Source organism: Amblyraja radiata, chromosome 10 (assembly GCF_010909765.2).
Source record: "Amblyraja radiata isolate CabotCenter1 chromosome 10, sAmbRad1.1.pri, whole genome shotgun sequence".
Lineage (NCBI taxonomy): Eukaryota > Metazoa > Chordata > Chondrichthyes > Rajiformes > Rajidae > Amblyraja > Amblyraja radiata.
Genome location: NC_045965.1, coordinates 64,802,779 through 64,818,608, shown reverse-complemented (window position 1 = coordinate 64,818,608; position 15,830 = coordinate 64,802,779). Strand labels below are relative to the sequence as shown.

The following is a 15,830-nucleotide window of genomic DNA, read 5'->3' as shown; positions in this document are numbered from 1 at the left end:
TGGATCTAAACCTTAATTTATATAGAACCTTTTATGACCTTGGAAGCCATTGTAATCCATTAAATATAATTGACATACATTCCATATTTCTCATCTGAAAACACGGTGGCCATTTTGTGCCCAGAGAGCTCTCAAAAAGTCCGAACTTCACCCATCCGATAACTTATTCTGGGTCTTTTTGTTTTGTTGGGGAAACAATTAATGTCCCGAACACTGGGGAAAAACTTTCATAGGTTTATGTTCATCGATTCTCGGACAAGAATTCGACCATTCAATCATGGCTGATCTATCTCTCCCTCCTAACCCCATTCTCCCGCCTTCTCCCCCTGACACCCGTGCTAATCAAAAATCTATCGATCTCTGCCTTAAATATACATTGACTTGGACTCCACAGCCGTCTGTGGCAAATAATTCCACAGATTCACCACCCTCTGACTGAAGAAATTCCTCCTCATCTCCTTCCTAAAGGTACGTCATAAGGCCGCACGGTCGTAAGTGATAGGGTGTAGAATTAGGCCATTCGGCCCATCGAGTCCACTCTGCCATTCAATCGTGGCTGATCTATCTCTCCCTCCCAGCCCCATTCTCCTGCCTTCTCCCCATAATCTCCGAGACCTGTAGTATTCAAGAACGTCCTTTAATTCTGAGGCTGTGCCCTCTGGTCCTAGACTCTCGCACTAGTGGAAACATCCTCTCCACGTCCACTCTATCCAGGTCTTTCACTTCGTTGTTTCCCTTCACGATAGTTTCACAAGACATTTCACATCTAAAGCCAAGGTAGGGGAATCAAGACACAGGTTTAAGTGAGAGGGCAAAGATTTAATAGGAACCCGAGGGGCAACTTTTCTACTCAGAGGGTGGTGGGTATATGGAACGAGCTGCCAGAGGAGGCAGTTGAGGCAGATTCTGTAACAGCATTTAAATGATGTTTGGACATATACATGGACAGGAAAGGTTTAGAGATTTGGGCCAGAAGCGTGCAAAAGAAAGTAGCTGAGATGGGGCATCTTATAGAAACGTATAAAATTATAAAAGGACTGGACAAGCTAGATGCAGGAAAAATGTTCCCAATGTTGGGCGAGTCCAGAACCAGGGGCCACAGCCTAAGAATAAAGGAGAGGTCATTTAAGACTGAGATGAGAAAAAAACTTTTTCACCCAGAGAGTTGTGAGGTTGTGGAATTCTCTGCCACAGAGGCCAATTCACTGGATGGATTTAAAAGAGGGTAATAGCCCTGTCCCACGGTGCGAGTTCATTCCACGAGCTCTCCCGAGTTTAAAAAAAATCAAACTCGTGGTAAGCACGGAGAATAAACGTAGCGGGTACGTCGGAGCTTGGGGACGTTTCTTAGCGGCTCGTAACGCTAACGGCAGGTACTCGGGAAGACTCGCTAACGGCAGGTAAGCACGGGAAGACTCGTGAAGATTTTTCAACATGTTGAAAAATGTCCACGAGAGCCCCGAGTACCGACGAGCGGCCATTACCGTCAATCTCGGAGTTCGAATCAGGGCAAACTCGGGGAGAGCTCTTGGAATGAACTCGTACCGTGGGACATGGCTTTTAGATAGAGCTCTAGGGGCTAGTGGAATCAAGGGAGATGGGGAGAAGGCAGGCACGGGTTATTGATTGGGGCCGATCAGCCATGATCACAATGAATGGCGGTGCTGGCTGGAAGGGCCGAACGGCCTCCTCCAGCACCTATTGTCTATGTTTCCATATTGGTCAGCCAGCATTAGGCTTATTTCTATGCTGTATAACACTGAGAGACTGTGTTTAGTTTAGCTGAGAGATACAGCATGGAAAACGACCCCATCAGCCCACGTCGACCACCAGTCACAGCATGTACTATTAATACCAAGTGGAAAGTGGTACATTTACACCAAGACAATTAACCTACAAACCTGCACGTCTTTGGAGTGTGGGAGGAAACCGAAGTTCTCGGAGAAAACCTACGCGGGTCACGGGGAGAACGTACAAACTCCGCACAAACAGCACCCCCGGGTCTCTGGCGCTGCAAGGCAGCAACTCTCGAATTCAATGCAGCATTGCCTTGTCCACTGATGCACTCAGTCTAGTGTATTATTGTATAGTGCCACAGAGACACAGCTGGCCGAGCCGCTGCCTCATAGCGCCAGAGACACAGGTACCAACTAGAAACATAGGTAGACAAAAATGCTGGAGAAACTCAGCGGGTGAGGCAGCATCTATAGAGCGAAGGAATCGGCGACGTTTCGGGACGCTCTCCCACAGACCACTATCTCCGCCTCCTCCTTTCTTCTCCCAGCCCACCCCACCCCCACATCAGTCTGAAGAAGGGTCTCGACCCGAAACGTCACCTATTCCTTCGCTCCATAGATGCTGCCTCGCCCGTTGAGTTTCTCCAGCATTTTTGTCTACCTTCATAGAGTGATACAGCGTGGAAACAGGCCCTTCGGCCCAACTTGCCCACACCTGGCCAACATGTCCCAGCTACACTAGTCCCACCTGCCCACGTCATATCCATATCCCTCCAAAGCTGTCCTATCTATGTACCTGTTTGGCCCTTCGAGCAAGCACCAACATTCAATGTGATCATGGCTGATCATCCACAATCAGTACCCCGTTCCTGCCTTCTCCCCATATCCCCTGACTCCGCTCTCTTTAAGAGCCCTATCTAGCTCTCTCTTGAAAGCATCCAGAGAACCAGCCTCCACCGCCCTCTGAGGCAGAGAATTCCACAGACTCACCACTCTCTATGCGAAAAGTGTTTCCTCGTCTCCGTTCTAAATGGCTTACTCCTTATTCCTAAACTGCGGCCCCTGTTTCTGGACTCCCCCAACATCGGGAACATGTTTCCTGCCTCTAGCGGTCCAAACCCTTAACAATCTTATATGTTTCAATGAGATATCCTCTCATCCTTCTAAACTCCAGAGTGTACAAGCCCAGCCGCTCCATTCTCTCAGCATATGACAGTCCCGCCATCCCGGGAATTAACCTTGTAAACCTACGCTGCACTCCCTCAATAGCAAGAATGTCCTTCCTCAAATGAGGTTGGGATAAGACCAACCCATTCGACCATGCATGCGTCTTGACACCAGCGACACAGTCTGAGCAAGGGGACGAGTGATTCTCTCCTACCTCTGGGTCATGATCTTGAAGGCGTCGGGCAGGTAGCACTGCACGTTCTCCATCTGGAAGAGGTCCGCGTCGCAGATCTTGTCGTCCGTGCGCCCGTAGTTGGCGCTCTCGATGACGATGACGTCGCTCCCGGGGCAGCGCAGGTCGATGGGGTAGCCCTCGCACGACAGCTCCCGCCGGACCAGGCCGAAGGGCAAGGCTGCCCGGCTGAAACCTGCGAGACACACAACGGGGAAGGTTAGATTAGTTTAGATTTTATTTGTTGCCATTTGGACCTCATTGAGGTTCAAACGAAATTTGGTGTCTGCAGTCATACATCAAGAAGAAGAACCAAGACACAACACTATTTACACAAACATCCATCACAGTGAATCTCCTCCTCACTGCGATGGAATGCAAAGTCTTATCTCTCCCCTGCACTCCCCATTCTCCTCCCGATGTCAAAGTCAAAGCCCCCGGCGGGCGATGGTAAATAAGTCTCGCGGCCATTAAAGCCGCGCCGGGTGATAATAATAATAATAATAATGGATGGGATTTATATAGCGCCTTTCTAATACTCAAGGCGCTTTACATCGCATTATTCATTCACTCCTCAGTCACACTCGGTGGTGGTAAGCTACTTCTGTAGCCACAGCTGCCCTGGGGCAGACTGACGGAAGCGTGGCTGCCAATCTGCGCCTACGGCCCCTCCGACCACCACCAATCACTCACACACATTCACACACAGGCAAAGGTGGGTGAAGTGTCTTGCCCAAGGACACAACGACAGTATGCACTCCAAGCGGGATTCGAACCGGCTACCTTCCGGTTGCCAGCCGAACATTTAGCCCATTGCGCCATCTGTCGTCCCTGCGCCATCTGGCGTCCCTAAAGTGATGCACGGCCACACTCCGGGACTTGATGTTGGAGCCGCCGGCGGGCGCTAGCAAGTCCCGCGGCAATTTGAAGCCGCGCCGGGCGGTGCAAGGCCCCGCTCCAGGCAATTTTCAACCCCGCAACTCGGGTGGGAGAGGTTGCCGTTGCCGTTGCGGAAGCTCCGAAAAGCGGTCTCCCACCAGGGACCCGTGAGCTCGCGATATCACCGTCCACCGGGCCGGCGGCTGGAGCTTCCGAATCTCCGCAGCCGTGAGATTTGGCTGGCGTTGCCGACACGGCAGGGGGAAACTGCGCCAACCATTCGAGGTAGACACGGAAAATGGTGCAGTAGCTCAATAGACAATAGACAATAGGTGCAGGAGTAGGCCATTCGGCCCTTCGAGCCAGCACCGCCATTCAATGTGATCATGGCTGATCATCCCCAATCAGTACCCCGTTCCTGCCTTCTCCCCATATCCCCTCACTCCGCTGTTTTTAAGAGCCCTATCTAGCTCTCTCTTGAATGCTTGGCGGGTCGGGCAGCAGCATCTCTGGAGAGAAGGAACGGGTGACGTCTCGGGACAGGACCCTTTGGTCAGTAGTCCGAAGAAGGGTCTCGATCCGAAACGTCACCCATTTCTTCGCCCCAGAGATGCTGCCTGTCCCGCTGAGTTACTCCAGCATTTTGTGTCTATCTTGGGTTCAAGCCAGCATCTGCAGTTCCTTCCTACACAGCGCTACCTATTTCGTTTAGTTCAGTTTAGTCTGGAGATACAGCACGGAAACAGGCCCTTCAGGCCAGAACGTACAGAATATGTATCAGTACACAAACTCCGTACAGACAGTCGGGATTGAACCCGGGTCCCTGGCGCTGTGAGGCAGCAACTCCACCGCTGCGCCACCTTGTGTATAACCGAACAATGAACCTACAACACAGGCTCTTCGGCCCACAAACTGGGCACGACCAGTTCTCAGGAGAACATAGAACAAGATTGTAAGTTATTGGGACAGAATCAGGCCATTCAGCCCATTCAATCATGACCTATCTTTCCCTCTCAATCCCACTCCCCTGCCTTCTCCCTGTAACCCTTGTATTTTGGATTGTGCAGTTTGAAGAAGGGTCTCGACCCGAAACTTGTCGCCTGTTCCTGCTGAGTGTGTGTGTGTATATATATATATACAATATATATGTATTTTATATATAATATATATATATTATACATATATATAATACATATATATAATAATAATACATTTTATGTACGGGCACCTTTCAGGACTCTCAAGGACACCTTACAGGTAAAACAAGCATGAAACAAAACAACATATACTGCAACAATACACAGATCGCACGCACACCCGTACACATAAAAAACAGACCAACATTAAAAAAAACAAAGATAGATTAGATGTGTAGGAAGGAACGGCAGATGCTGGTTTAAACTGAAGATAGACACAAAATGCTGAAATGCTGGAGTAACTCTGCGGGACAGGCTGTATCTCTGGAGAGGATGAATGGGTGATGTTTTGGGGTAGATTAGACCAGGCGTAGATCATGCATCTCTTCAAATCTAGAAAGTGCATCTCAACATTTGTTCATCCATTATGTGGACATGTCTGCAGGTAGTTCCTGCTACCACGCATGTGATTCCATAACGCTAATTGGATGTAACATGATATATGTGTTAGTTAACACTGTTTGCACCATCTATGCGCGCCAAATCGGTATCAACGCGATTTCGATCGGGGACTGGACAACCACATAAAAGCCACTTTGGAAATTGACAAGCAGAAAAAAAGCTGCAGTGGGGGAAAATAGTCCAGGGGGAGAAACAAAAATGTCCATGTAATCTCCCTGCAGTAACCAGACACCATGTTCTCTCGTCAGTTTCACCGCAGGTGGTCATTACAAATAAAAAGCCATTCCCTTCCATTGACACTTGTCGAATGTTACGCTATTAAACGTACAGCCTTTAGTATTTTTAGCTTGCAGAAACAAAAATACAGTTACAGCTATGAAAACATAGCTGAAAATCTTGTGGGAAAAATAGTTTGTTATTACTTGGTTGAAACCCTCTACCCTCCAACCCCCTTTTCCCTCTTGGCACAATTGTTTTTGTAAAGCTGTTTTCGGTAACACAAGATTTATTGGGAATGGGCTATTGGGATACAGCAAGGATACTTGTCTAAGGAAAAGAGCTCAAAATATTGAGGAAGGGGTCTCATTATTAGTTATTAACCCGGCACCATCAGGAGGTGAGATAAGGTCACACTGATTTAGCACGTGGATATGAGAATCAACTCAGAAGGGGGTCTGTGAGAAAACGGGCCCATCGGGCCAACATGTCCATGCCGACCATCGATCACCCGATCACTATGTAATCCCACTTTCCCCATCAACTCCCTGGGACAATTAACCTACAATCCCACCCCACACACCTCTTTGGCGTGTGGGAGGAAACCCCATGTGGTCACAGGTAGAACGTGCAAACTCCACAGAGAAAGCACCCGAGGGAATCTGTCTCCTCCGATTCTGGTGAACTTCTACCGCTGCACCATCGAGAGCATCCTTACCAACTGTATCACGGTATGGTACGGTAACTGCTCTGTCTCCGACCGGAAAGCACTGCAGAGGGTGGTGAAAACTGCCGAAACGCATCACCGGTTCCTCGCTCCCCTCCATTGAGTCTGTCCAGAGCAAGCGTTGTCTGCGGAGGGCGCTCAGCATCGCCAAGGACTGCTCTCACCCCAACCACAGACTGTTTACCATCCTATGACTGTATGCACGTAAATATATTTATTTATTGCTCATATTCTATGTCGCCCTTCTAGGGAGATGCTAACTGCATTTTGTTGTCTCTGTACTGTACACAGCACAATGTCAATAAAGTTTGAATCTAACTCTGAATCTGAATTTTAGGTCCTCAGGTTGCAAACACCTGACTTGTAAGATACTCTTCCAAATTAGTGAGTGGCGTAGCATTGATAAATTCTATGAGGTCATGATGCAGCTTTAGAGGGCTTTGTTTAGGCTGAGCCTGGAGTGTTGCGTGCAGTTGTGGGGCCCTGTTGCAGGAAGGATGAGGTGGCTTTGTAAAGGGTACAGATGAGGCTTACCAGAACGATGCCTGGATTAGCAGGATTTTCACCGTATCTGCACTTCCGCCTACTGTTCTGCAGTTGTACAGGGCCCTGGTGAGACCACACCTGGAGTATTGTGTGCAGTTTTGGTCCGCTAATTTGAGGAAGGACATTCTTGCTATTGAGGGAGTGCAGCGTAGGTTTACAAGGTTAATTCCCGGGATGGCGGGACTGTCATATGCTGAGAGAATGGAGCGGCTGGGCTTGTACACTCTGGAGTTTAGAAGGATGAGAGGGTATCTTATTGAAACATATAAGATTGTTAAGGGTTTTGACACGCCAGAGGCAGGAAACATGTTCCCGATGTTGGGGGAGTCCAGAACCAGGGGCCACAGTTTAAGAATAAGGGGTAAGCCATTTAGAACAGAGATGAGGAAACACTTTTTCTCACAGAGAGTGGTGAGTCTGTGGAATTCTCTGCCTCAGAGGGCGGTGGAGGCCGGTTCTCTGGATGATTTCAAGAGAGAGCTAGATAGGGCTCTTAAAGATAGCGGAGTCAGGGGATATGGGGAGAAGGCAGGAACGGGGTACTGATTGGGGATGATCAGCCATGATCACATTGAATGGCGGTGCTGATTTGAAGGGCCGAATGGCCTACTCCTGCACCTATTGTCTATTGTCTGTTGCATATGAGAATCAACTCAGAGAAAAAAAACCCACAAAGTGCTGGAGTAACTCAGTGGGTCAGGCGGCATCTCTGGAGGACATGGGTAGGTGACGTTTCGGGTCAGGACACCCCTTCAGCCTGAAGAAGGGTCCCAACCTGAAACGTCACCAGAGACCCCGCCTGCTCCGCTGAGTTACTCCAGCACTTTGTGTCTTTTTTTTTTTTTTAAACCACCGCCTGCTGTTCCTTGTATCCGCTACGGACAGGTGGCGTATCGGGTCGGGACTCTTCTTCAGACTTTGACTTTGTGCCAGGGCAAAGAAACTCAATTCGCCAGGGGATGGGATGATAAAGAGTTCAAATCCCATGCTGAGCTAATTAAGTTAATTAAGTAAATTCCGTACTTAAGATAGGATGATCAACCACCGCCGTGAATTGGTCATGTTAGTGTAACCCTCACTCATCCCCTACAGAAATGAACATGTCTTGCTTGCCTAAATGTGACACCTTACCATGGCCTAATCTCCCACCAGCCTCTGACCCGAAGTCGCCTCTCCTCAAGCATTAAGAGTGTTTTAGAAACATAGAAACATAGAAAATAGGTGCAGGAATAGGCCATTCGGCCCTTCGAGCCTGCACCGCCATTCAATATGATCATGGCTGATCATCCAACTCAGTATCTTGTACCTGCCTTCTCTCCATACCCCCTGATCCCTTTAGCCACAAGGGCCACATCTAACTCCCTCTTAAATATAGCCAACGAACTGTGGCCTCAACTACCTTCTGTGGCAGAGAATTCCACAGATTCACCACTCTCTGTGTGAAAAATGTTTTCCTCATCTCGGTCCTAAAATATTTCCCCCTTATCCTTAAACTGTGACCCCTTGTTCTGGACTTCCCCAACATCGGGAACAATCTTCCTGCATCTAGCCTGTCCAATCCCTTAAGAGTTTTGTACGTTTCTATAAGATCCTCCCTCAATCTTCTAAATTTTAGCGAGTACAAGCCGAGTCTATCCAGTCTTTCTTCATATGAAAGTCCTGACATCCCAGGAATCAGTCTGTTTCAATACGTCCAAAAACAGGACAATGAGATTCCTGCTTGCAGCAGCACCACAGAATATGTAAACATAGCGCACTGTAACTCGATATAATCAACGTTGTGGCTCAGCGGTAGAGTTGCTGCCTCACAGCGCCAGATGCCCGGGTTCCACCCTGTCCATGCGTGCTGTCTGTACGGAGTTTGTACCTTCTCCCCGCGACCACGTACAGGTTTGTAGGTTCATTGACTTGGTTATGAATGTCCCTAGTGTATGTAGGATAGTGTTAGTGTGCAGGGATCGCTAGTCAGTGCGGACTCGGTGGGCCGAAGGGCCTGTTTCTGTGCTGTATCTCTAAACTAAACAAAAATAGTTGAGTATATATATATGCTTGTGTCCAAACTTGTGTGCATATGGGGATATGGGTGAGTGGTGGAATGTTGCCATGGGGAACGGGTTGCGTTGGGGGAGCAGGCATCCCGTGGGGGCTATGGGTGAGTGGTGGATTATTGCATTGGGGAACAGGCCTACCGTAGGACAAGGACCCATCGGGTCCCAGTTGGTCTAGTATCTATCTGTATCATCTTGACCACTTCCTGTCTGTGCTGTATATTGATTTTAGACAAAACGCTACCATATCTCGCTATGATTTTTGGCCAGCTTACTCACAAAGTCCTCGTCCGCTGAGGCAATCCCGAGGGTTTTTCCGATCGATGAAAAATAAAAAAGTTATGAGTGTTTAAAAAATCTTGAGATCAGCTGATTGGTCCTCTCGCCTGTCAATCACCACGATGAAGAGGGCAGGACTATTGAATCCGGATGACTGGACGTGAGCCAGTCACTCTGGAAGATCACGAGGGAGAGTCCACAACTGTGATTCTAAGCTATGAATCAACTGAACTGTGAGTCTGCAATGTACTTGCAATAAATGAATTGTTAGCCCTTAATGATATTGCAATGAGTTGTTTGACAATTTGGTGGCCAGCACTCTGCCCGAAATGCTATGAAATTGAGTTTGGTGTCCTGCACTCCCGTGTGACGCAAGTTTTGTTTGTATGTATGTTCCCGAAATACAGTTAAAACGGTACACGATAGCGCATCAATTTCAGGCCCACCTTACCCACCATTTACCTGGGGTGTGCAGTAGCAAGTTTCATTCAATTTGATTATGTAATTTCCTTTATAAACTTATATTTACTTTCTCCCTGTGAACGGCACTGTGCTGCCACTTGCCGGCCCCGTCAGCCGCGCCTGTGCAGTTGGGGAAGGGTTGCCTTGCCCGCTATCCACGTGGGCGCAGTTGGGGGAGGGTTGCCGGGGCCCACCGCCATTTTCAGATCGCCGTTTTGACTCGCGTCACACGGGAGTGCAGGCTACCAAACTCAATTTCATAGCATTTCAGGCAGAGTGCAGGCCACCAAACTCTCTCTCTATATATATATATATAATTGGCTATGGTAAATTGTCCCTAGTGTGCAGTGTACTGAGTGATCGCTTGTCAGCGTGGACTCGATGTGCTGTTTCTACGCTAAACTAAAACACGGACGTACGGAAATTAAAGGGAAACGTGACCACACACGCACAGAAAAAAGCCGGGGGGGGGGAAAGGATCAAGGTGCAGCCACAAGTAAAAACTATCTGAGAGGAGAACTGCATGTTTGAAAGATAATCTGTGGGTGGTATTGTGGGAACAGCTTTACTGCACTGCCCCGAAGCAAACAGTTCCACTGAAGATAGACACAGAGTGCTGGGGTAACTCAGCGGGTCAGGCAGCATCTCTGGAGAAAGGGAATAGGTGACGTTTCAGGTCTGAAGAAGGGTTCTTGGTCAGAAACGTCACCTATTCCTTTTCTCCAGAGATGAAAGGTTGGATGCAGGAAATATGTTCCCAGTGTTGGGCGAGTCCAGAACCAGGGGCCACAGTCTTAGAATAAAGATGAGGCCATTTAGGACTGAGGTGAGAAAAAACTTTTTCACCCAGAGACTTGTGAATGTGTGGAATTCCCTGCCACAGAGGGCAGTGGAGGCCAAATCACTGGATGGATTTAAGAGAGAGTTAGATAGAGCTCTAGGGGCTGGTGGAATCAAAGGATATGGGGAGAAGGCAGGCACGGGTTATTGATTGGGGACGATCAGCCATGATCACAATGAACTGGCTCGAAGGGCCGAATAGCCTCCTCCTGCACCTATTTTCTATGCTTCTATGCTGCCTGACCCGCTGAGCTACTCCAGCCTTTGATGTCTATCTCGTCAATGTCTTACAGACTGAGGAATGGTTCCGATCCGAAACATCACCTGTCCGTGGTCTCCAGAGATGCTGCCTGACCTGCTGAGTTACTCCAGCACTTTTTGTCTTTTATTTATCAACCCTGCATTTGCAGTTCCTTCTGTATACAATTAAGGGGCTAGAATATCCAGGCAGCATCAAGTTTAGGTTTGCGTTTATTCATAAGTTCACAAGTTATAGGAGTAGAATTAGGCCATTCGGCCCATCGAGTCCACCCCGCCATTCAATCCTGGCTGATCTCTTCCTCCTAATCCCATTCTCCTGCCTTCTCCCCATAACCCCCGACACCCGTACTAATCAAGAATCTATCTATCTCTGCCTTAAAAATATCCACTGACTTGGCCTCCACAGCCTTCTGTGGCAATGAGTTCCACAGATTCACCACCCTCTGACTAAAGAAGTTCCTCCTCACCTCCATTTATTCTAAAAGAGCGCCCTTTAATTCTGAGGCTGTGCCCTCTGATCCTAGACTCTCCTACTAGTGGAAACATCCTCTCCACATCCACTCTATCCAGGCCTTTCATTATTCGGTAAGTTTCAATGAGGTACCCCCTCATCCTTCTAAACTCAATTGTCATGTGTACCGAGGTACAGTGGAACGCTTTCTTTTGCATGATATCGAGTCATATCATATATAATAATATTATATATAAATGCAATTAATTCAGACATAGGTACAATAGGCAGAGTGATGGGAAAGATACAGAGTGTAGAATATAGTTCTCAGCATTGTAGCGGATCAGTTCCTATGTCCGCAATGTGGTAGAGGTGAATCGGACAGTACTCTAGCTTATGGAAGGACCGTTCAGAAGCCTGATAACAGAGGGGAAGAAGCTGTCCCTGAGTCTGGCGGTGCGCGCTTTCAAGCTTCTGTACCTTCTGTCGGACGGGAGCGGGGAGAAGCAGGAATAACCGGGGCGGGACAAGCCTTTGATTATGTGGGCAGCTTTTCCGAGGCAGCGTGAAGTGTGTAGATGGAGTCGATGGTGGGGGGTCTGGTCTGTGTAACGGACTGGGCTGAGTCCACAACTCTCTGTAATTCCTTGCAGTTTTGGTTGCATGATGTACCCGATCTGCCTCACAACGCCAGGACCCAGGTTTCATTCCGACCACGGGCGCTGTCTGTACGGAGTTTGTACGTTCTCCCCGTGACCTGCGTGGGTTTTCTCCGGGTGCTCCGGTTTCCTCCCGCTCTCCAAACGTTGTAGGTTAATTGGCTTTGTTAAATAGTAACGTTAACTAATTACTAAATAGGATGGTGTCAGTGTTCGGGGATCGCTGGTCGGCGTGGACTCGATGGGCTGAAGGGCCTGCTTCCACGCTGCATTTTGGTTTAGTTTAGAGATACAGCGCGGAAACAGGCCCTTCGGCCCACCGGGGCCGTGCCGACCAGCGATCCCCGCACACTAACACTATCCTACACACACAACAGGGACAATTTACACATACGCCAAGCCACCTACACACCTGTACGTCTTTGGAGTGTGGGAGGAAACCGAAGATCTCAGAAAAAAACCCACGCAGGTCACGGGGAGAACGTACAAACTCTCTGTGAAGACGGCGCCCGTAGTCGGGATCGAACCCGGGTCTCCGGCGCTGCAAGCGCTGTAAGGCAGCAACTCTACCGCTGCCCCACCGTGTATCTAAAACTAAAACTAAAAAACTAAGCAGCTCCTCAGATGTTCTTCCCCTGACACGTCGTGTAAGCAGGAAGGAGGAACAAGCGCAAAATGCTGGAGTAACTCGGCGGGTCAGGCAGCACCTCAGGGGAAAAGGAATAGGTGGCCTTTTCGGTTCAAACCCTTCCGCAGACTTCAGAAGGGTCTCGACCCGAAACGCCACCCATTCCTTCTCTCCAGAGATGCTGCCTGACCCGCCGAGTTACTCCAGCATTTTGTGTCTAACTTCGGTTGAAAACAGCATCTGAAGTTCCTCCCCATACATGAGGAATAAGCAGAACATGAATTTACAATTCTGAATCAATCTCAGAAAGCAGAGCAGGCAAGAGGAACGAGCGCCTTAAGTGACCAGACATTAAGGGAGCTTGGTGCGCTGGTAATAAACTGTTATTATGGGCAGTAGACCGAGTGTGGAACGGTATAAACAATGCTTGGGGCCTGCAGGCAGGGTTTAAGGGGCCTGTCCCACTTCGGTGTTATTAACCCGTCACGCAGATGGCGCGCGAAGATTTTGTACATCCCAAAATCCTGGGGCGCCGCACGTCACTGCCTATGTCACCACGCACCATGCACGCATCACGTGCGTGACACGCTGCATGCGTCGTGCATTGTGACGCGTAAATGATGTCGCGTAAATTACGCGCAAATGATGGCCAAGTGGGACAGGCCCTTTAGTTTGTACAAAACCTCACTCAGACTGGTGTGTGTGTGTGTGTGTGTGTGTGTGTGTGTGTGTGTGTGTGTGTGTGTGTGTGTGTGTGTGTGTGTTGTGTGTGTGTGTGTGTGTGTGTGTGTGTGTGTGTGTGTGTGTGTTGTGCGTGTGTGTGTGTTGTGCGTGTGTGTGTGTTGTGCGTGCCTGTGCCCGTGCGTGTGTGTGTGTACGTGCGTGTGTGTGTGATGTGTGTGTGTGTGTGTGTGTGCGTGTGCGTGTGTGTGTGTTGTGCGTGTGCGTGCCTGTGCCCGTGCGCGTGTGTGTGTACGTGTGTGTGGTGTGTCTGTGTGCGTGCGCGTGCGCGTGTGCGTGTGCGACCCGTGACAATTATAGCAAGCGCACTGGTAGCACACAGGCACAATGTCAGCGTGCACTCCAGGCCAACGTCCCCGGTCCATGGGGCCACAGTTTAAGAATAAGGGGTAAGCCATTTGGAACGGAGACGAGGAAACACTTTTTCTCACAGAGCGAGTTGTCTGTGGAATTCTCTGCCTCCGAGGGCGGTGGAGGCCGGTTCACTGGATACTTTCAAGAGAGAGCTAGATAGGGCTCTTAAAGATAGCGGAGTCAGTGGATATGGGGAGAAGGCAGGAACGGGATACTGATTGGGGATGATCAGCCATGATCACATTGAATGGCGGTGTTGGCTCGAAGGGCCGAATGGCCTACTCCTGCACCTATTGTCTATTGTCTCTGGAGAGAAGGAATGAATGGGCGACGTTTCGGGGTGGAGACTAGAGGAGGGTCTCGACCTGAAACGTCACCCACCCATGCCTTCTCTCCAGAGATGCTGCTTGTCCCGCTGAGTTACCCCAGCTTTTTGTGTCTATCATCGGGAGGAAGTTGTGGCTGCAAGGACAGATCGGAGGAGTTCAACGTTTCCCTCAGCCCCCCCCCCCTGCCTCCGCTCCCGTGGCGCGGAGAGAGCTACAGGGTGATCTGTTGACGGTTTACGAGATCATAAAGGCTTGCATCGAGGCACACCATGAGGGATCGTATTTTTACTGCTGAGTTCGAGGGCTCAGGTTTTTCTATAAAATTGTAAACACATATGAAACAGGAGCAGGCTTTGATCAAAATCTTTGACACTCTGAAATTTAGAAGGATGAGGGGGATCTTATTGAAACATACAAGATTATTAAGGGCTTGGACACGCTAGAGGCAGGAAACATGTTCCCGATGTTGGGGGGAGTCCAGAACCAGGGGCCACACAGTTTAAGAATAAGGGGTAAGCCATTTAGAACGGAGACGAGGAAACACTTTTTCACCCAGAGAGTGGTGAGTCTGTGGAATTCTCGGCCTCAGAGGGCGGTGGAGGCAGGTTCTCTGGATACTTTCAAGAGAGAGTTAGATAGGGCTCTTAAAGTTAGCGGAGTCAGGGGATATGGGGAGAAGGCAGGAACGGGGTACTGATTGGGGATGATCAGCCATGATCACGTTGATTGGGGGTGCTGGCTCGAAGGGCCGAATGGCCTAATCCTGCATCTATTGTCTATTGTTGGCCTAATGGCCTAATTCTGCTCCTATCACTTATGATATGAATTGTAGATGCTGGTTAATTAATACACAATAGGGTGCTGGAGTAACTCAGCGGGTCAGGCAGCATCAAGAATCTATTTAACTCTGCCTTAAAAATATCCACAGACTTGGCCTCCACAGCCTTCTGTGGCAAAGAATTCCACAGATTCACCACCCTCTGACTAAAGAAATTCCTCCTCATCTCCTTCCTAAAGGTACGTCCTTTAATTCTGAGGCTGTGCCCTCTGGTCCTAGACTCTCCCACCAGTGGAAACATCCTCTCCACATCCAGGCCTTTCATTATTTGTTGAATTTCAAAGCCTTTCATCAGTAGTGGCGGAGGCAGATATGATAGTGGCGTTGAAGAGACTTTTGAACAGGTACATGTATATAGGCAGGGAATTGAATTTAGTTTCGAGATACAGCCCGGAATGAGGCCCTTCGGCCCAACGAGTCCACACCGACTGCCGTGCTGCCCTGGTACACACATCAGGTAAAGCAGGCAAGACCCCTTTCATCGAAGCTTGAATGAGCGCACCACCAGACTCAGGAACGGCTTCACCACCTCTGCGTTGTCTACTTCATTGTCACGTGTACCGAGGTCACTGTGAAAAGCTCTCACGCTGTATCTCTAACGAAACATCACCCATTCCTTCTCTCCAGAGATGCTGCCTGTCCCGCTGAGTTACTCCAGCATTTTTGTCTACCTTCGATTTTTCCAGCATCTGCAGTTCTTTCTTAAACGTTACCTCAGTGGACGTGACAATATTAAACTTAGGCCGTAAGGTCATAAGTGGTAGGAGTAGAATTAGGCCATTCGGCCCATCAAGTCTACTCCGCCATTCAATCATGGCTGATCTATCTCTCCCTCCTAA

General features: G+C 49.0%; 1 protein-coding gene across 1 annotated transcript in view; it reads right to left on the bottom strand.

Moving 5' to 3' along the window:
• Window positions 1–10,090, bottom strand: part of adgrl2 (adhesion G protein-coupled receptor L2) — a 172,680-nt gene extending 162,590 nt beyond the window's left edge. The window contains exons 1-3 of the mRNA XM_033027844.1: window positions 10,034–10,090; window positions 4,173–4,281; window positions 3,118–3,331 (exon numbers count right to left, since the gene is read on the bottom strand). Coding sequence (XP_032883735.1) covers window positions 3,118–3,331; window positions 4,173–4,281; window positions 10,034–10,090 — 380 coding nt within the window. The remainder of the gene's footprint in view (window positions 1–3,117; window positions 3,332–4,172; window positions 4,282–10,033) is intronic.
• Window positions 10,091–15,830: the final 5,740 nt, after the last annotated feature.